The sequence below is a fragment of the Lygodium microphyllum genome, chromosome 30, assembly GCF_053477565.2.
Source record: "Lygodium microphyllum isolate KBCC chromosome 30, Lygodium_microphyllum_v1.1.10, whole genome shotgun sequence".
Classification (NCBI taxonomy): Eukaryota; Viridiplantae; Streptophyta; class Polypodiopsida; order Schizaeales; family Lygodiaceae; genus Lygodium; species Lygodium microphyllum.
Window position 1 is genome coordinate 52,811,149 of NC_141164.1, and position 20,104 is coordinate 52,831,252.

At 43.2% G+C, this 20,104-nt stretch overlaps 1 protein-coding gene across 1 annotated transcript; it reads left to right on the forward strand.

Annotated features, from left to right (window-relative positions):
• The first annotated feature begins 1,432 nt into the window (after positions 1-1,432).
• On the forward strand, positions 1,433-4,613 carry LOC148009848 (protein NRT1/ PTR FAMILY 8.1-like). The gene is made up of 4 exons (XM_087672834.1): positions 1,433-1,754; positions 2,192-2,409; positions 2,792-3,309; positions 3,770-4,613. Exons 1-4 carry the CDS (start codon positions 1,433-1,435, stop codon positions 4,611-4,613), a joined length of 1,902 nt encoding a protein of 633 aa, XP_087528960.1.
• The last annotated feature ends 15,491 nt before the right edge of the window (positions 4,614-20,104 follow it).

A 20,104-nucleotide genomic window follows, 5' to 3' on the forward strand; every position in this document is an offset into this window, starting at 1 on the left:
AATCTTGAGTAGGACATGACAAGGACACAAATTGGAAGTACAAAGTACAATAGCATTTCATTAAAATAAGAACCAAGTACATGCTTATGTAGCCTTTGGGTTGTTCCACTCTCCTCACTGTGCTTATGGGATACAGAGCATCTCTTCCTAGAGCATACATCATGTGTCATATCTTTCAACAATCTCTTCCTCATCATGTTGTACTTCTATATACTTTGTACTTTGTCACTTTTTTCTTTTCTTTTTTTTCCACACTTAAACACATTTTCCTTTAAGTGGGAGGTTTTTGGGGACTAAAGGCCACCTATGCCTAGCACCTATATTTACTTGTATATAGTACCCGCACACTTGTACACTATAAGTGTGGCAGGTGGCAAGTGCCCATCACTTTATTGTTTATTATTTTAGTGGCAGTAGAATAGTGAAGACAGGTCACACCTTGTGATTGTTGGAGTTCCCACACATCGATCTCTCTTCTTGCTTGAACCTCCATATCTCTTGCTCCCTTCTTACTTCCACTCATGCTTCCACTTTTGCTGCAAAGCTACCAAGAGCTTGTTATCCTAGTCACTTCTAGAAATAGTGATTAATTTTGGGAGAACATTTATTAAGATCTTATTTTTGGGAGGATAATATGGAACAAATTTTCAATGAATGAGTAAGAATGCAGAGAGAAAATGCTCAATGACTTGATCTATGATGTGTGTTTCCTAGTCACTCACTATCTCAATAAGAAAACCAAAGCTAGAGATTACTTGCTCTGATAAGAACTTAACCATGGTTCTGGCATCGTTCTTTCAAGTGGCCCTAGCCTCATCCCCTTGTAGAAAAATGACAAGTGTAATTAGTTACAAAGACAAGTGGATTGAAGAAAAATGATGTAGAAATTACTAGTATGGTTGGTAGCTCCCCTTGCTAGGTTACAAAGCCAACCATTATAAAAGGCAACATGGTGGTTGGTAGCTCCCCTTGCCTAGTTACGAAGCCAAGCATTATAAAAGGAACCATGTTGCCAGGTAGCTGCCCTTAGCTAATCATGAAGGAGGGTATTCAATTTCACGATGTGAACGCCAGATATTCAATAAATAAAATATAAGAGATTATTCTTCCAAAAGATTAAATTAACCCCAAGCTCACACCATTTCGTGAGGCCCTCGTATGTACACACCATTTCACACCAATAAATAAAATATAAGAGATTATTCTTCCAAAAGATTAAATTAACCCCAAGTTCACACCATTTCGTATGTACACTAACTGATGGACGGGAGCTTCCACGAGAACATTCGGGGGATAAAACCGGCACTACGCTGAAAGCAACGACTGGTTTTGCCAGCACGATCGTCTATTTAGTACCAGATGGAAGTGCAGCCCTGATGAAGCACCGATCCTCCTCTGCAATCCCTCCCCCCACACACACACGCACAAGCCAATGGATGCATCTGCTAATTGTCAGCTGCTTGCTGACAATGGTCGTATCGATGGGGTTGTCTCCCCGACAGAAGCATTCAAGCCTTGCAATGGCGATTGTCCTGATGCAAACAAAGAAGCAGCAGCAGCAGCAGCCCCCAAAGCCCGCTCTCCTGATGATAACAATGGCAGCTTCCCCCCTCCGCCATTAGAAGCGGTTCCCAATACCTCCATGATTGCATCCCCAAAGCACCCAAACGACAATCCCATTGTGGATTGGAGAGGAAGATCATGGCCCAAAGACCGCAAGCCTAGAGCCTTCAGAAGCTCCCTTTGCATTCTAGGTCCAGCTTCTCTGTATACTAATTTGATTTGCTAGATCTATATGTTGAGACTCGACTCTGCCTGGAAGTTACACCCCTTCGGTAGTCTATGCCAAGGAGGGAATTAAGCTATATTAGTCTATCTCAAATGTGGAATCAATATGTAATAAGTTGCTTAAAAGGTTGTTGGATGCGTACTTAGTTTCATAGATCAAGTCGCTAAGATACTACTCACTATTAAAGCTCCATGCTAAATTCTTCATCCATTTAAATGCTGCCCTCTAGATACTTGTTGCACCTATGTATCATGATTGTCTACATATGCACTATACATGCACGTGCATGCACATCAGCACACGACATTATGCTTAAAACTCCGTAGCTTACTAATATAGGTACTAATTGCTTATATTCTTTTACTATAACCATTAACATGAATCTATTGGATCGTGATGCAGGGGCGATTGTGTGTGGCTACTTTGCCTTTGGGGGGCTGTTCTTTAACCTCGTTTTGTATTTGAAGAGGGTATGGCATCAAGGGGATGCTAGTGCAGCCAATGATGTAACCAACTTGGTGGGCACCATATATGTTACTTGCTTATTGGGTGCCTTCTTAGGAGATGCTTATCTAGGTCGCATGCTTACCGTTGCCCTCTTCCTCATCATCTACATGATCGTAAATTTTTCTCCTTAACCCTTTCAACATTGTTTATTATGCAATCTTATGTAGCTTACTTTACAAAGGCCTTACTAGTTGCTTTGAGAAGTTAACCCCACTAAATATATAACAATCACCCACATAGACTCTCTCTCTCTCTCTCTCTCTCTCTCTCTCTCTCTCTCTCTCTCTCTCTCTCTCTCTCTCTCTCTCTCTCTCTCTCTCTCTCTCTCTCTCTCTCATTGCATTTGAGAAAAAAGCTATATACTCCCCTATATTCATTTCTTGTAAGGGTGCTTCTTGTTCTTTTCCATAAATAACATTGAGAATCTTCCACAAATGAATCAAAACACCATCATCAATAAAAATCTATTGCATTGCATGTGCTCAATGGTTGTAGGGTTGTCTATTATCATCTATGGCGGTGACAATGCAAGAGAGTATAAACACAAACAAACAACTTCCTCTATACTTGAAGAGCTTCTTGATGGGATCTCTCTACTTGACTGCAATTGGGTGCGGCTCATACCAGCCAGTCATAGTATCATTGGGTGGGGACCAATTTGATGACCCAAAGGACAAGGCACGCTTCTTTAGTTGGGTGTTTGTGGCATCTAACATTGGGGTTATGCTCTCACTAACAATCTTGACGTATCTAGAAAATATCGGCAAGTGGGCGTTGGGCTTTTGGATATCCACTGCAGCCATAGCAGCGACTGTGCCTCTTTTCCTTATGGGGGTCCCCACATGGCGCCAAATGAAACCAAGTGGAAACCCTCTCATTCGGATTCTACAAGTCATTGTCAGTGCTATGCGTAAGATGAACATGAAAGCCTCCACAAGACCCCTATATGAAGTAGAAGGAGAACACTCCATCATACGTGGTAGCCGCAAGATTTCTCACACCACTAGCTTTGGGTAAGTTAGCCTATATATGTGAAGTTCTTATAGTATTCATGCCACACCTTTGTACAACCTAAACAAAGAGCTACTAGAAGAACAATCCATTAATTTTGCACTTTACATTCCTAGTCACAATTATTAAATATCTATTTGATCTTCTTCTTGCACATTAGGAAGTCAACTCAATAGTTGTGCTTGTTTCTAAATTAATTGGATCAATAGTTTATGGATTCAAACCAATATTTTTGAGAGGCTCCATGTTTAAACTCAAACAATTTCTTTTCCAAGATTCAATATTTATATTATGTAATCATAAGTGGAAGGCATGCCACAAAGAAGAAAACCAAGTGATTTTTACTTAAAGTAGATGCTAGCACAAAATCAATTTTTCCATTTGATAAGTTAGAGACACAACCCTAATATTCCTCTTCTAAAATTCATGTCTAACATGGAACCATATACTCAATGTGTGCAGTTGGCTCGACAAAGCAACATTCATCTCAGAAAGGGAAATCGAAGAGTGCAATGGTCTAATTGCAACAAATCCTTGGAGGCTATGTACAGTCACACAAGTAGAAGAGGTTAAGTGTGTGTTAAGGATCATCCCAGTGGCAATGGTAGGCATAATGTATAATGTCGCAAATGCACAACTAGTATCATTCTTTGTCATACAAGGAGAGACAATGGATCCATCATTGGGAAAATTCAAAGTTCCTCCAGGATCCATGCGCTTATTTACAAATATTGCTGGAATACTCTTCCCACCCCTTTATGAATACTTCCTAGTACCAAGGCTAAGGCAATGGACGCATCATGCCAAAGGGCTCAAACCTTTACAAAGAATGGGATGTGGCCTGATTATAGCTACGTTGGGCATGATTATGGCTGCTATTCTAGAGATGAAAAGGTTACATACATCCCACAAACTTTCCATTGTATGGCTCATCCCTCAATTCACTAGTATTGGTATATCCAATACATTTTTTATTGTTGCTCAAATGGACTTCTTTTATACTGAGATTTCGGATAGCATGCGAAGCTTGGGATCCTCCTTATTTCTTCTTTGCATGGGCCTAGGTAGCTATATGAGCACTCTTCTTGTCATTGTTGTCACCTCTATCTCCTCACATCATCACTCAATAAACAATTGGATTCCACATAACATCAATTTTGGCCACCTTGATTATTTTTATTGGCTTTTGGCAATTATACTATTTGCCACTCTCATCTTTCTTTACCTCCATTCTTCTACTTATACATACTTGCAAATAAATAGTCCAAGCAAGCAAAAGACCTCCTTAGATAATGAATCCCCATAACAATCTCTCGATACAATGTCCCCAAATTTTGAAACTTAATTTGATATCTTCAAATCCTTACCACTTTTCCTACCAAAATTCCATGTTGGCATGTTCACTTGTTGTCTAATCCATGCATGCTTCCCCAACTATTTGGCACTAACAATCCTTTTTCTTACACGAATCATGAACCATCATTATGAAGGACACATCTTCAACTCTCATTCCATCAATCTTCCACAAGCAACAAGTTGCAAACTTATGATGAGGCATGGACCCCTTGGAGCAAACATGGACAATATCATGCATACATATATTGCCCCAACCTTTGATAAGCAACAAGTTGCAATCTTATGATGAGGCATGGACAACTTTGAGCAAATATGGACATAATGATGCATATGTATATTGACCCTAAGGAGAATGTTGTAAGTCCATCTTTAATCAATGAAATTTTTGAAGTTCAAGACTTTACAACACATCCATTTCATTAAAGAGCTACATTCTTGAAACTCTTGTAGAAATCTTATAGATGTGTCTTTTTCTACTTTTCTTTCATTACACATGATATTCCTTATGCTTGCAAGTAACCAATTGCCAATGCCCATATGGCTACTCATGGTTGTAATTGTATGGTCAAACTTGCTATCTCATTCTTCCTTTTTGTGGTTCAATATGCTCCTTTATACCTAAAACTTGTCAAACTTAGAAAATATCAAAAATGTGTAAACTTAATGGCCAAGTGTTCCACATGATTGCATACATGCAATAGTTGATTTACTCATAATTACATGTTAACCACTTGGAAGCATATAAACTCGATGCTCAATAGTTAGCATAGTTGCAAACCTTTTGGGCAAGTTGCATGTTTCTCCTAAGGAGATTCCCTAAGATGGCTTAGTGAACTATAGAAAAATGGCTTATTTTCACAAAATGGTACAAAATTTAATATACTTCTTTTGTGGATAAGCTACATTAAGCAATTCATGCTAGGATTGATAATTCTTGGCATTATACTTTTTTAAAGCAACTAAAGTATTAGCAATGTATGTTTCAACAAGCATATGTTTATATACTCCTAAAAGAACGAGCCTTAAAAAGAAGCTCATTTTATTGGTTGCATGATAGTAGCTAAGGTCAATTGTAGTACAAAAATTTAAATGCTTTAAAGATTTCCATATGATATCCTTTTCACTTAAATCTTCCCTTAGACCATTGAAAGTCCTTCAAAAAGTAATTCACCATAGCTGGACCCTCTCTAAAGACTTTGTAGTTACAATATGTTAGCATATTGATATAAAAGTTATGCTAAATCAATTTCTCAAGAAATTGGATGTCAATGACATAGTGCGAGAATAAGAAAGTTGTGTTGAATTCTAGGTAACCCTAGCCAGGGTCGTTTAAAATAGAGAGCAATCTATACTATCTATATCCACCTATACTTCTGTATTATCCTCTAATTGATGGATTTCCCTAATCTAAAACCAAACCTATGTGGCATGCATAGAATAACCCCAAGCCTTCTTATTTTTTTCAAAACAGCAATTCCTCTATTATGTAAAATATACATATTAATTGTGACTACTCGTCCTCCTCCTCCTCCTCCTCTCTCTCTCTCTCTCTCTATCTCTCTCTCTCTCTAATCAAAGAGAATGAAGTGCCAAGAGAACAAATGTGGAATGCAAACTCATCGATAAATGTCACATAATACTTCGAGCCTCCCATAGATGCATTATGGGTTGGCCCCCAAACATTAGAGTGCACTAGCTACAACGGATGAGTGCTCTGCCTTACATGCTTGACAAATGGCAACCTAGTCTGTTTAGCAAACTGGCAAGCATTGTAGACATGACCAATGTCAGAATAAGAAAACTTGGGCAAACTTGTAACAAGTTTTTTTTTCTGCATAATTTGCAGCCTTTGCAAATTCACATGCCCCACTCTTTTGTGCCAAATATCCAAATCTCTAATAGTGCCAAAACCATGGGCAAACATAGCTGAATTCAGCTCTGGCAAAGTAGCATCAAGAGTAAACATGTGACCGTTCTTGTGACCACGAGCAATCAACTTGCATCCATTGTCAAACTCTTCAATAAAGCAGCCATGCTTATTGAACCTAACCTGCAAGTTGTGCTCCATCATCTGGCTCACAGACAGTAATTTCTTCGTAATCGAGAGGACATGCAGTACATCATGTAAGTGTTTTTTTCTGCCATCATGAATCATAAGAGGCACTTTGCCTTTATGCTCTATGCTATGCTATGTGTCATCACTTGTACATACATAGCCATGTTTTTCAGCCACCATATCAATGAACCAATCACTGTGAGGGGTCATGTGGTTCAATGCCCATGAATCAATGTACCAAATTGCATCATCAGTGGATTTTCTAGCAGCCCTATCTTTTGCATACTGCATGGCAAACAGTCTATCACCTGAAGCATCATTTTCCTGACTAGATGTAGAAAAATGTCCATATTGTTTGCCCTTCTAATTGCCCTGCTTCTTCCAGCAATCCTTGGCAATATGCCCATACTTCTTGCAGTAATGAAAATCCTTATCCCTATTTGGATTGTCAGATGGGCGCTGCTGCTGCCAGGAGCCTCTACCTCTAGGGCCAGATCTCCCCCTACCTCTAAAGTCTCCACCACCTCTTGCATACGATATTGCTGGTTGTTACTGCCATAGGATGCATTCTGCTGGCCTCCTCTTCCAGATTCATAGCCTCTACCATGGCTGCCATGGCCACACTGATTCGAATAAAAAACTACATCCTTGCCTTTTGAACCGCTAGATCTTGTAGCCAAGCCAAGCTTAACCTCTTCATGGATAAGCAGTGCAACCAACTCATTGAAATCAGGCATTTCAGCCCGCATAGACACAGAATTGTCAAAAGACTTGTATTTAGAACCCAAGCCATTCAAAGTCACAGCAACCATGTCTTCATCTTCAACATGTGAGCCAACAGATGCCAGCTGATCTGCAATGGTCTTAACCTCGTGACATAATCCTATATAGATCTGCTCTTCCGCTCCATGTTGTTAAACTTTTGCTTTAGCTGAATTTTCTTGTACTTGTGGTTGTGCCATAGTACTTGACCAAAATATCCCAAGCATCCTTAGGAGAGCTGCAGTTCATTATCTGCATTGCCATGGCATCTGATATACATAGAGACATCTAGTGCAAGACCCTGCGAGCTCTTTCTGTCCAAGCTTGGTGTAGTCGTCTTTGATCAACTATAGGTCTTTTTGGGAGCTCGGGTTCAACTTCTACTCCAGTCCATCACCAACTCCCAGTATCCTTTATCTATCAAGAAGTTTTCCATTCTGAACTTCTAGATGGCATACTTATGGCTATCCAACTTCTCCCCCACAATCTGGGTAATGTTGTCTGTCCTGTCAGCATTTGCCATGTCGTATACTCTGCCTCACTACCTGCAAGCCAAAATCTTCGTGACAATTCAGTTTCAGCCTGCAACTATTTATGACAATTTTTAGCACTCTATGTGCTTAGACAGTCAGCATTTCAGCGTGAAAACAGTGGCACATACACCTCTTGACACTTGGCAATCACCTAGGTATTATAGCCTGCATGTACGGACTGCATTCAATGCAAAAACAACATGTATTTGGGCAACCTGTTCATGTACAGACAAGGAGTCTGTAGCCTGAAAATGACAGTAAACAATAGTTCCTTTTTAAGCTCAACACAGAGAGTATGTGCCCCAAGATCACTTACAGCAGTTCAGAGTTATATCTTTGCATATGGTGCTCCAAACATATCAATCTGACACTGAATACATCATGAATTGCAAATACAAGAGCAAGGTACACTTTCTGCAAATTCTAGCCAAGCAAAATAGTCAATGACAATGTATTTCACTCCACCAAACCTCTTAAAATGTCACAGACATATGCCACCATACATGGGAACCAATACATGAACCTGACAGCTTCCAAGATTGTCACGTCATCAAGACACAATAGCAAACAAGACATTCACAGTAGATTCACTGTTCATTGACATTCAAAACCATGTCAAGCCACTTGCTTTAGCTCCAAACATTTGCATCCAACTCCCTTCTCAATGCTCAAAACATTTGACACATATATGTCTAGTCACTCCTCTCACCACAAGAGTCAGCCAAAGACATGTAGTGCTTCAAGAAGGACCAATGCTTGCTACCCACACTTTTTGACAGTTTTTCAACCTACTTTAGGGTTCCAGATTTGTGTATTTTCAGTAAGAAATTTTAGCTTCAATGCATAACATCTAGTTTATATGTCTTCTTTGCATGTACCCATGCTCCAGTGGTTGTTTTGGACATGTTTGAGAGCTCCTGACTCATGTTAACCATGCATTCATGATGTATGTACCCTGTATACAGCAAACAGTGAAAAATCCCAAACCTACAATCAGTGATTTCAGCTCCTAGATGAGCTCACAGCAAACAAGAATGGTTCCAGGCCTTCAATCACCCTTCAAAGGGTTCACACAATCTCTTTACCAATCAGTAAACTGATCATGATCATGATTTGCAAGCATTTGAGTCCACATTCTGAACTGGCACAGTTCATGCAGATCCGCTAATGTATTCAGCAACCTATATTGATGATAATGATGGTAATGAGCACTTTAGTCATGCTCAATAGAGCTCCCCATAGGCTCCATACAAGCCTCAAGTACTTATATCAATCATAGAACTCACAATGAGTAGATGCATAACTCTACAAGAGTAGGAGCAGTTAGCCCTTCTTCTCAAGAAACTTAAAGCTTCAATTTTCTAGTCTTCTTCACAAATGCTTTCCACAGAGCCCAGTCATGGGTGCTCTGATACCATGTTAAGAATCAGAGACAGAGACAGAGAGTTGGAGTAACAATGAAGAGTAGAGTGCTCTCTCACACACACTTCTTCATTAATCACAATACCATATAACTAAAGTGAATACAACTCACTAAGGTCTGTAGGACCATTCGCACACAGTGTCACTACCACTGACTAACCACTGACTTATTTAATGTCAGCATGTGGTACAGCTAGACATAGCTAAGTGTCGCGTACACACGGCAGAAGTAAATGAGCTTGAAGTCTTAACACCTTGAATGCCCTTGACCCCCTAACCCTCAATCTTAAGAAGGATCCTTCTCAATCTGGAAGGGGAGGGGGTAAGGTGAATCAAAATCAGAATCAATCAAAATCAAGCAATGCATAAACACATAAGAAAACCCCAGTCTACACTTAAATACAATAAGGAAGAAACATGTTAACTTGTGATTGAGGAAAAATGTCACAAAAGTTTTGAAATAAAGGGTGAAAAGTCTGAAAGGAAAGTTTATTTTGGAGCTTAAATGGTTTCATTCAACAAACATGAAGTCTTTCTTTTCAGCAAATGATTGTTTTGAAAGCACTAATGGGAATCATGGTTCATGACAAGAACGAAAGATGTCGCAGCTGAGGTAGACTAGAATGGCTATATGCGCAAGACCATAGATCAAGCAGCCAAAGCACTAGCCTTGGAGAGCAGACTGGCTAGCGGGGAGTCCCCAGCCTCTAAAATCACCGAGAGGAAGAAACCCTCATCAAAAACCTCTTTCATTGGATATGGAAGTGTGTTGACATCCATAATCTAGAAAGTCGTAAAAGAAGCCTAGTAAGGAGAAGAAGGAGAGGATGAGACTCCAGATAGGTCGCCGATCCACCAGGATAAAAAGCCATCAAGCAACATGATAGAAACTGAGACAGAGAAGGAAGATCAAGAGGCTCAATCCAAAAGAAAGAAAGAAAAGAAGTCCACTAAGAAGACGGCTCAGAAGAACAAACAGAATGAGGGCAAGAAGAAGAAAAAATAAGATCTAAAGAGGGCCCAAAGGGAATCCCTAAAGGAGGCTGAAGAGAGGGAGAACAAGAAGAAGCAAGAGGCGGAGAAGTTGAAAGAGGAAGCCAAGAAAGCCAAGAAAGAGTTGAAATAGGAGGTTGAAGAGAGGCAGAAGAAAGAAAAGGAAGAAGTGGATAAACTAGCGGAAGAATCAAGAAAGGCAGAAGAAGAGAGAGAGAGAAGGGTTGCGGAGAAAGAGGAGGAGTTGAGAAGAAAGGAGGAGGAAGACATGGCCGAAGCAACTCATCAGTCCATAGAACAACAAAGTCAATTGGACGACCTAGGGGCTCTAAGCCCGCCCAGGGAGAAAGAACTTGGCTCAAGTACTCAGGTACCTAAAATCATACCGCCTTTGGTCATCGAAGGCAAGGGCAAAGCTCCCATCCATCCCATCCCGACCCTCTTGGTGCCTACCAGCAAAGCAACCACTCTCACTCCAAGCATCCCGACCCCAGTGCCGATGTCACAAATTTTGTGGCCTGGATGTAGTACTTCATTAACAAAGAGCTAGCCCAAGGAAAGAGTATGGAAACACGGCCACGGGGTAGAAGAGCCGGCCATAGATACCGAGTCTAGGCCATGGGGTAGAAGAGCTGGCCATAGATACCAAGTCTAGGCAAGACCCAAAACACCAAAAAGTGGAAGCCTCAACCACTCCAATCCCCACTACTATGATGCCACCAGCTAACTATGACGAATATGTTGCTGAACTGATTTCTCAACTAGAGAAAGCTAAGGAGGAGAGAAAGATAGCGATGGCCGAGTTAGACACGTAAAAGGAGTCAGTGGGAACTTTTTAGCTTGAAAAAATGAGGCAGATAGCCATGCAACAAAAGGAGATCTTTGATCTAAAACAGGAGCTAAAGGCTAAAGATGACAAGAAGGAAAGCTAGCGGCAGTGGCTTGAGGATGAAAACCAAGAGTTAGTGAAGATGCAGAGAAAATATAAACTCTTGATCATGCAACATGAGGAGTTAGCAGCAAAAAATGATCAGATTGAATGAGGCATGGAAGAGTTTGCCGCAAAGGAAGAAGAAAGGAAGTAAGAGGAAAATCAACACCGCAGAGAGATGGAAACCATGACCGAGAAGTTGAGCCTAGAAAGAAAAGAGTAGGAGAGAATAAGCAGAGAATTGGAAGACTAGGAGCAGAGACTCATGGCCCTGGTGCAAAGACAAGGAGAAAGCATGAAGGAAATGAAAAAGAGAGCCGAAGAGTAGGCATGCCAGAATGAACGAAGAGTGAAGACCTTGGAGCTTCGCCTGGATCTTATGGAAAAAGAGAAAGTCCTGGTAGAAAGTAGAGCAGAGGCAGTCCAAGTGGGTTTCAATACCCAACAACGAGCTTTCTTGAATATGCTAATGGATACCACTCACACAGAGGAAGGGAAGTCTCTTGAGGTGGTAAAGAAGAAGTTGAGCATAGCACGCAGAGCTCTACAAGAAGGGCTGCACATACCACCACAACCCATTGCAGTGGGGTTGACTCTTGATGAACAACGACAGTACCTATTGTTGGCCAGTCTAACCCCCCAGGACATTGATGCATTGGGATTTGTAGAGGAGGTACAACAAGAAGACCGCCAAAGGGGAGAAGCAAAACTGCAATTTGACATGGACACTGTTGGACTTGTGGTCACCGAGGTCATGTCTCATCTTGCTGCCCTGAAAGGGAGCAACAAAACAGAGACAAGGCTGACCAAAGGTGTGCTGAGTGCAGAATCACTCATCTCTTCATCGATTGCCCAAAGCGAAAGATGTCTTCTAGCTCAGCCAACATACCATCTGTCCCATTGGGGCTGTTTGGAGTCAAGAACCTTGATGGGGAGGCGACACCTATTCCATTACGGGTCATGACCCGTGCCTAGACAAAGCAGGCCGGCATATCACTGCCAGGATCTAGCAACCTTGATGCAGCTTTGATAGGGAAGAAAAGTTGCAGGCGGAAGAAGAAGAGGTCGGAAGCTAAAATCGCACTAAAAACGAAGAGTGCTACAACTTTGCCTGCTAGAAAGAAGGTCTCTGATGCAGAGGCAGAGACTTTAGCCCCTAAGATGGCTGAAAAGGGAAGTGCTAAGGTAGGGGAATACCCGTATTCGAAGCGACAGTTAGAGCCTATAGAATAAGTGAAGGGATGGGTGAAGGAGGCTCAAGAGCATCTAAAAGATGCTGAGTCCATCATAGAGGACGAAATCGATGACCTCTCCAGCCTAAGCATGCCAACCTCACCTCCTCAACCACGGTCGGGGGAAGCAACTGCACCACAAGCAGTACCGCTAGGGCCAAGCCTTGATGCTATAGGGCTGCAGAGATCAGTCACGGCCATTGGTCGAGATGATCCAGGTTAGGAGAAAGACGAGCACCCAACGGCAGACCCTCATGACCAAGATGCAGAGACGCAAATACCGAGTTTGACGCTGCACTCTATGCCTAAATCCTTACACATCAATGCTTTTTGGGAAGGTTCCGAGATGCATGTGGTCTTACCGGTTCTAGCCCTAGGCGATACAAAGAGAAAGGGAATATGGACACGGGAGCTGGGGTTAGTGTGCTTAGCCACGCGGTGCTTCAGACTTGGGAAAACCTGCCTGTCGAAATTGCTAGGTTTAATGTCACATTAGCAAACGATATGAGAGTTAGGCCATTCGGGGTGCTTAAGAATTGGCCAGTGAAGATCGCAGGTGTCCAATTCTCTGTGGACTTTATAGTCATGAAGGGAGTGGACTACGATATCCTATTAGGCCGACCCTAGATGTGCAACGCTAGAGTCATCGAAGATTGGGGTAACGGCTTGATCTTCCTTGGCAATAGAACGGATGCCGTGAGAATAGAGATGGACACTTGGAAGACCTCACCAGTCGACCTAGATGCCATCTCTGCTATGCTCAAGGGTAATGCCCAGGTCAAGAAGTCCTATGGGCCCTTGACCAAGTATATCCCATGCCTAGAGGACAAGCGGGATTGGATGCACATTCTCGCTACAATCGACCTGCCGTTCTTTGATCACGAGGCATATGAGTAAGCCATCAAAACAATAGGCAAGTCTAACGACACACCCTCCGCACCAGTCTGCATGATGGTAGGAACCCTTCGTGGGAAACCTAAGCCTGTCAACTTCCAAGTCCCAACCAACAAAAGGGAACTCTAGGAGATACTGGAATACTTAACGAACAAGCTAGCTGGCAATCCAGCTGCAAACTTCAAATCACTCCAGGATCTCTTAGATGAATCCAAGTGGCAATGGACCGGATTGCATGACTTAAACCTCATGCATAACTGGGCCCTAGTTCTTGACCAACGATAAGAGATATACCAAGCCCTAGGAGATGACCAGTAGTTTGACAAAGAGGACTCTAATGACAAATATGAAGACTGCCAATCCTTCAGTGACAAAAGTGAGGGTGAGGTAGACACCGTGGAGTACGACATTAAAGGGCAAGAAATAGAGCAAATGCGAGCAGACTCCGAGCCGCAGAAAAAGAGTATCTTCAAGATAGAGCGAGGAGTCATGCGCATGGAATGTGATCATGCCTGGTTGGAACACGTAGGGGCCATAGATCTTGAGCAAGCAGGCCTAGCCCAGCCAGGAACGACATCAGTGCTTAGGACGGAGTCGCCGCCCGAACTGCACCCACCAGGGGAGACCACCTCTTCAAGCAACGGAGGGGAGTTCAACTCTGAGTCAGAGATTAGTTCGGATAGTGATCCAGAAATCCCTAGGCCGCCCACGACCAGACGCATGAAGGGGGACCTACCCGTCCACCTCAGGCGCAGACGATTAAGGCAGAAAAAGGAAAAACAACCCAGGGATACACAAATGGAAGAACAATGAAAACCGCAGGATCTCCCTAAATGATTTACGAAATTCAAAATAGGGGATAGGGTAGTAGTTCTATTAGGTGCCAAGCATCAAGGGCAAACGAGTGAACCGATCGAGGGACCATCCAAGGTCAAGGAGATGAACCTAGCCCAGGAAGGGGAATTGTCGATGACTTGACTGAGGAAGAAGAAACGAGTCTTGTCGCTCTCTTGTGAGAGTACATAGACGTACTCGCTTAGTCCTTAGAAGAGCTTAAGGGGGTAGATCCAAGTGTCATGACTCACAACATACCCATGACGCCAGACGCAACGTCGGTTAAGCAGCGACCGTATCCTATGAATCCAAAACACGCTCATGTTGTCAAAGAGGAGATTGATAAGCTGATGGGAGCAGGATTCATTACAAAATTGAACACACAGACTGGGTATCACCCATAGTCATCGTGATGAAGAAGAATGGAAAAATCTGAGTGTGCATCAATTACAAGAAGGTGAACGCTGCTACTAAGAGGGACAACTATCCATTGCCATACACCGAGCATATGCTTGAGAGAGTGGTAGGCAAGGAAGCCTACAGTTTTTTGGACAGCTTCTTAGGGTACAACCAGGTGCAAGTGCGTCCTGTGGACATGCACAAGATTGCCTTCGCCACTGAGTGGGGCGTCTTTACACTGAGTGGGGCGTCTTTGCTTACATAGTCACGCCCTTCGAGTTGACTAATGCCCCTGCCACCTTCCAACGCCTCATGTGCACCATCTTTAAAGACATGCTTCGCAAGGAGTTGGAAGTCTTTGTCGACGACCTCTGTGTCCACTCGACCGAGATCAAGACCTAGATCAAACACTTAGACAAACTCCGCGCAGTCTTTGAGCGGTGTCACTTATATCGTCTCTCCTTGAACCCCTTAAAGTGCTAGTTTTGGGTAAAGCATGGATGCATCTTAGGGCACGTGATATTGCAGAATGGCATTGCCACTGACTTTTCGAAAGTCAGGGTTATTGTTGACCTTCCACCCCCAATCAACTACAAGGGAGTTCAATGCTTCCTAGGCCATACGGGGTACTATCGGCGGTTTGTACTAAACTATGCATTGATCGCCAAACCTTTGTACAAGCTGCTGATCGTCTTCGAATGGACTGAGATATGCCAACGAGCATATGAAGAGTTGAAAAAGGCTCTAACCATAGCACCAATTCTACGAGCCCCAGATTTGACCATTACTTTCCACGTGCATATCGATGCTTCTAAGTTTGCCGTGGGGGCAGTGTTGTGCCAACCTGGCGAACACAACTTAGACTATCCAATGAGCTTTGCTAGTAGACAACTCACTGAGACGGAAATGAACTACTCGACGACTGAAAGAGAAGGATAGCCATGGTGTTTGCTGTGAAGAAATTCCGGCACTATCTATAGGCCACACCTTTTACCCTTTTTGCGGACCATCAAGCCCTGCTCTATCTAGTAAACAAACCTTGCACTACAGGACTCATAGCTCGGTGGCTCCTTCTACTCTTGGAATTCGACTTCTTCATGGTTGTACGAAAAGGAAAACAACACTACATGGCTGACCATATGTCGTGCATTCCCACGGGAGAAGCCACTAGACAAGGCATTGTTGACGAATTACCTGACACCCATCTCTTTAACCTGTCCAGCGAGAGAGATTTATTCAAGACTGATCTAACACCATATTGGGTGGATGACATAGTCCAAGTGCTTGAACACGGACTGCCTGATCTCGACCGATAAAAAAAGCCCGACTTAGGTGATTAATCCTTAAGATCCAACCCTATCAGCTGATCGCAGGCCAACTCTATAGGCTGGGGCAAGATGGATTGCTGCGCAAATGCATATGCAAACATGAGATGCATGGTGTGCTCTCAGAGGCGCACAACGGCATTGCTGGAGGGCACTTTAGTGGAGACACGACAGCACGAAAAGTGTTGCAATCTCAACTGTGGTGGCCAACACTTTTCCGCGATGCAGCGCGATTTGTCAAGCATTGTGACGAGTGCCAATGGAGAATGTAAGAGTATCCAGGTAGTAGCTCTACACTTGTTGCTATGATCACGTATTTACATCCATATCTATTTTTGTGCAACCGCCCTCTCCCTCCACTTTCTCAAGAGGAAAGAGATATAAGGTCTTGTCTTTCTCATTTCTCTCATTTGTATGTTTGCTTTCTCAAGAGAGCAACCTTTTCTCTCTACACTTCTTCATTTTACTCCATCTCTCTATGGCTTAAGAAAAAGCAACCATTGCTTTCTCCATGAAAGCCTCATTCACTCCTTTCACACATTCTTCCATGAATAGATTAAGGAGCCAATCTTGACCCAACCCAACCCCTCTCTCAAGCTATAGAAATGGGAAAAATAAGGACCCCAAAACTCATAAGGGTTCATCTAAAGCGCCCCCACAAGCTACCATGGATTAACCATAGGTTACCATGGTTGAGCCATAGGTCAGGGGGCATAGCAAAACCGTAGGCCACAGGCTGCACCCACGGCCTATGGATAAGGTCCACAAGCCCCTCGCAGCATAGCTCATGGATTGTGCCCCCACAAGCCATGGCCACAATGGCTTGGCTTGTGGGGAAGGCCCATAGGCCGCGAGCAACACTAGCTCACACCCAGGGTAGCTTGTCACCCCACCTAGAAGGGGCGAGGGGATCCCCCTTTGGGGTGCCCCATCAGATGGGGCACACCCTGCACCCCAATTTTTTAAAACAATGTTTTGTAAAGAATTATTTTTTATAGTGTTAAAAATATTAAAATTATAATTATGTATTTTTATAATGTTAAAAATGTTAATTATTATTATTTTAATGATGTTAATGCTATAATGTTAAAATTGTATATTATTTATTCTCACAATAGTTTTTTATAAATCTTTGTCTTTATATGTCAGGTTTAGGGATAAAAATCCAAAGACTTATTGTGGGTGAGTTACATTCAAAGTAAAAAAAACAGGTAATTTACTTTTAATTTTTTAAGTAAACTTTAATTTTTTTTGTTACATGGGCCCTCCAAAAAAAGACATGCTTTCAAAGTCAAGGGGGATGCCTAAGGGGTGCCACACCCCCTTTGTTTTCATTAAATAAAGGTGGGCAGGGGCCCTCTGCACCCCCTGCTGACCGTCTATGCAAACGCTAACAGTCCAGGGGGGTTGGGGGGGGTGTGTGGGGGGGACCCAAGCAAGCACCCCCCTTGTTCTCATTAAGTAATGTCGAGCGAGGCAACCCTTGGCCGCAAAACCCCCCCGGGCGGCAAATTGTTTTCATTATGCAAAGGCAAGGGGGGCAGGTGCGGTGCCCTTTGGATGTCCCCCTATTAGTTTTTTTATGTAAAGGCAACGGGGGTGCCCTCCCCCCCCCCCCCCCCACCCCCAATTTCGATTGAGTAGAGGCGGGTGGGGGCCATTCGTGGCAGACTTGTGATTGCGAGAGGTACCAAGGCTGGCATTCTCTACCCCTTGATTGTATCAACTTCTTCCCTTGATCATGTTTTGTCTGTGGGTTCTATCCCACATGTATCTCTTTGGCATGCCCGTTTGGGCCATATGTCTTTGAAGAGCATGAAAATGCTTTCTGGTTGGCAGTACTTACCGCTCCTTGATTATGCATGTTTTGATTCATGTGAGCATTGTCTTTATGGCAAGCAGACTAGTCTACGCATAAGAAGTCTGGTAGGCCACGCATGAGTGAGCCCTTGGCATTGGTACATTCGAATGTATGTGGGCCCATGCATTCTCAGTCTATGGGTGGTGCAAAGTATTTTGTTACGTTCATAGATGATTTTTCACGAAAAGTTTGTGCTTATCCCATTAAGCTGAAATCCAATGCATTGGCTGTGTTTCAGAGATGGCTTGCATTGGTTGAGAACCAGTCTAGGTATAGGCTAAAATGCCTAAGGACAGATAATGGGGGTGAGTATGTCTCACATGCTTTTGAGCAGTTATGTGATGAGAGGGGTATTAAGCGTCAGTTGACCGCCCCCTACACCCCCCCCAAAATGGTTTGGCTGAGCGGATGAATAGAACCATCCAGGAGCGTGTATGCAGTATGCTTAGCCATGCAGGCCTACCACAGAGCTTTTGGGCTGAGGCAGTTAGTACAGCTGTGCATGTCATAAACAGATCACCCTCTAGTGGTTTGGATTTCCAGGTTGCAGAGGAGGTATGGACTAGAAAACCTCCCTCTTATGTGCATCTCCGTGTCTTTGGATGTGAGGCATTTTTCCATGTGCCCAAGGACAAGAGAAGTAAGCTGGATCCCAAGAGTATTAAATGCATTTTCCTTGGTTATGGGGATGTAGGCGAGATAAGTTATCGTCTCTGGGATCCGCACGCGCGGAAAGTCATCCGCAGTCATGATATAGTCTTTCATGAAGACAAAATGCATAGGTAGCCTGAGAGAGTTGTTGAGATCCGCAGGGTCATATTTCAAGAGAAGGCGAGAGCTCGTGCATAGCCAGTTGGACAGGCTACAGCTGCAGCAGATGCTCATGGTCATGGTGTTGGATAGGAAGTTGGGCAAGTAGCAGAGCCTGCCGTTAGACAGTCTATTAGAAACAGAAGTCCACCTGATAGATTTCAGCCCTCAATGCATTGTGTCTTGGTTACAGATGCAAGAGAGCCTTTCACCTATGATGAGGCTATGCGTAGGGGTGACAGTCACTCTTGGGAGAGGGCTATGCAATCTGAGATAGACTCCCTGCATAAGAATGACACTTGGGATTTGGTTTCCTTGCCTACGGGCAAGAAGGCTTTGCCATGCAAGTGGGTGTACAAGCTAAAAAGTACCCCTAGACATCCCAAGCTGGTATACAAGGTTAGATTGGGAGCAAAGGGTTTTAAGCAAGAGCATGGTGTGGACTTTGACAAGGTCTTTTCTCCTATGGTTAAGATGACCACCCTGCGCTTAGTCTTGGCTTTGGTTGCTCAGCTTGACTTGGATTTATACCAGATGGATGTCAAGACGGCTTTCTTACATGGGACTTGTATAATGAGATTTATATGGAGCAGCCTAAGGGCTTTGCAGAATCTGGCAGGTAGTACCTAGTGTGTACATTGAAGAAAAGTCTTTATCGCTTGAAACATGCACCTAGGGAGTGGTATCATAAGTTTGATGCCTTTATATAGTCATAGGGCTACAGCCAGAGTGCTATGGATCCGTGTCTTTACACGAAGAAAGCCCGTGATGGTTCTTTATTGTTTTTGGTACTCTATGTGGATGATATGTTGATAACAAGGAAAGCTCATGATGAGCTAGATGCTCTTAAGGCTCAGCTAAAGAAGAGCTTTGAGATGAAAGATCTGGGACAAGCCGCTCACATACTTGGTATGCGCATTAGACACGACAAGCATTAGGGACTCCTCTACTTGTCATAGAGGGAGTACATTTATAAAGTCCTTGAGCGTTTTCGCATGTAGGACGTAGAGCATATTGGCTGTCCATTGCCTTCTTATCTGAAGGTATCATAGGCTGATTGTCCGCAGATAGATGAGCAGAGGGCCGAGATGGCCAAGATTCCCTATGCATCCGCAGTGTGCAGTCTTATGTATGCCATGATAGCCACTCGTCCAGATATTGCAGGTGAGTTGATGTTGTGGCACGCTATAAGGCTACACCTGGCAAGAAGCACTGGGATGCCATGAAGGGTATCATGAGGTACCTGAAGGGCACTGCAGATATGTGCATATGCTATGGGAGCCAGGATACAGGAGTCATGGGGTACACTGACTCTGATTATATAGGACATGTAAGAGTATCCAAGTAGTAGCTCTATAGTTGTTGCTATAATCACGTATTTACATCCAT

Bases quoted from the DNA above. Each gene is read 5' to 3' on its own strand.
- LOC148009848 (XM_087672834.1), top strand. From the start codon at position 1,433: ATGGATGCATCTGCTAATTGTCAGCTGCTTGCTGACAATGGTCGTATC. The intron at 1,755-2,191 runs GTCCAGCTTCTC...ATCGTGATGCAG, and splicing joins AAGCTCCCTTTGCATTCTAG to GGGCGATTGTGTGTGGCTAC. The intron at 3,310-3,769 runs GTAAGTTAGCCT...CAATGTGTGCAG, and splicing joins TCTCACACCACTAGCTTTGG to TTGGCTCGACAAAGCAACAT.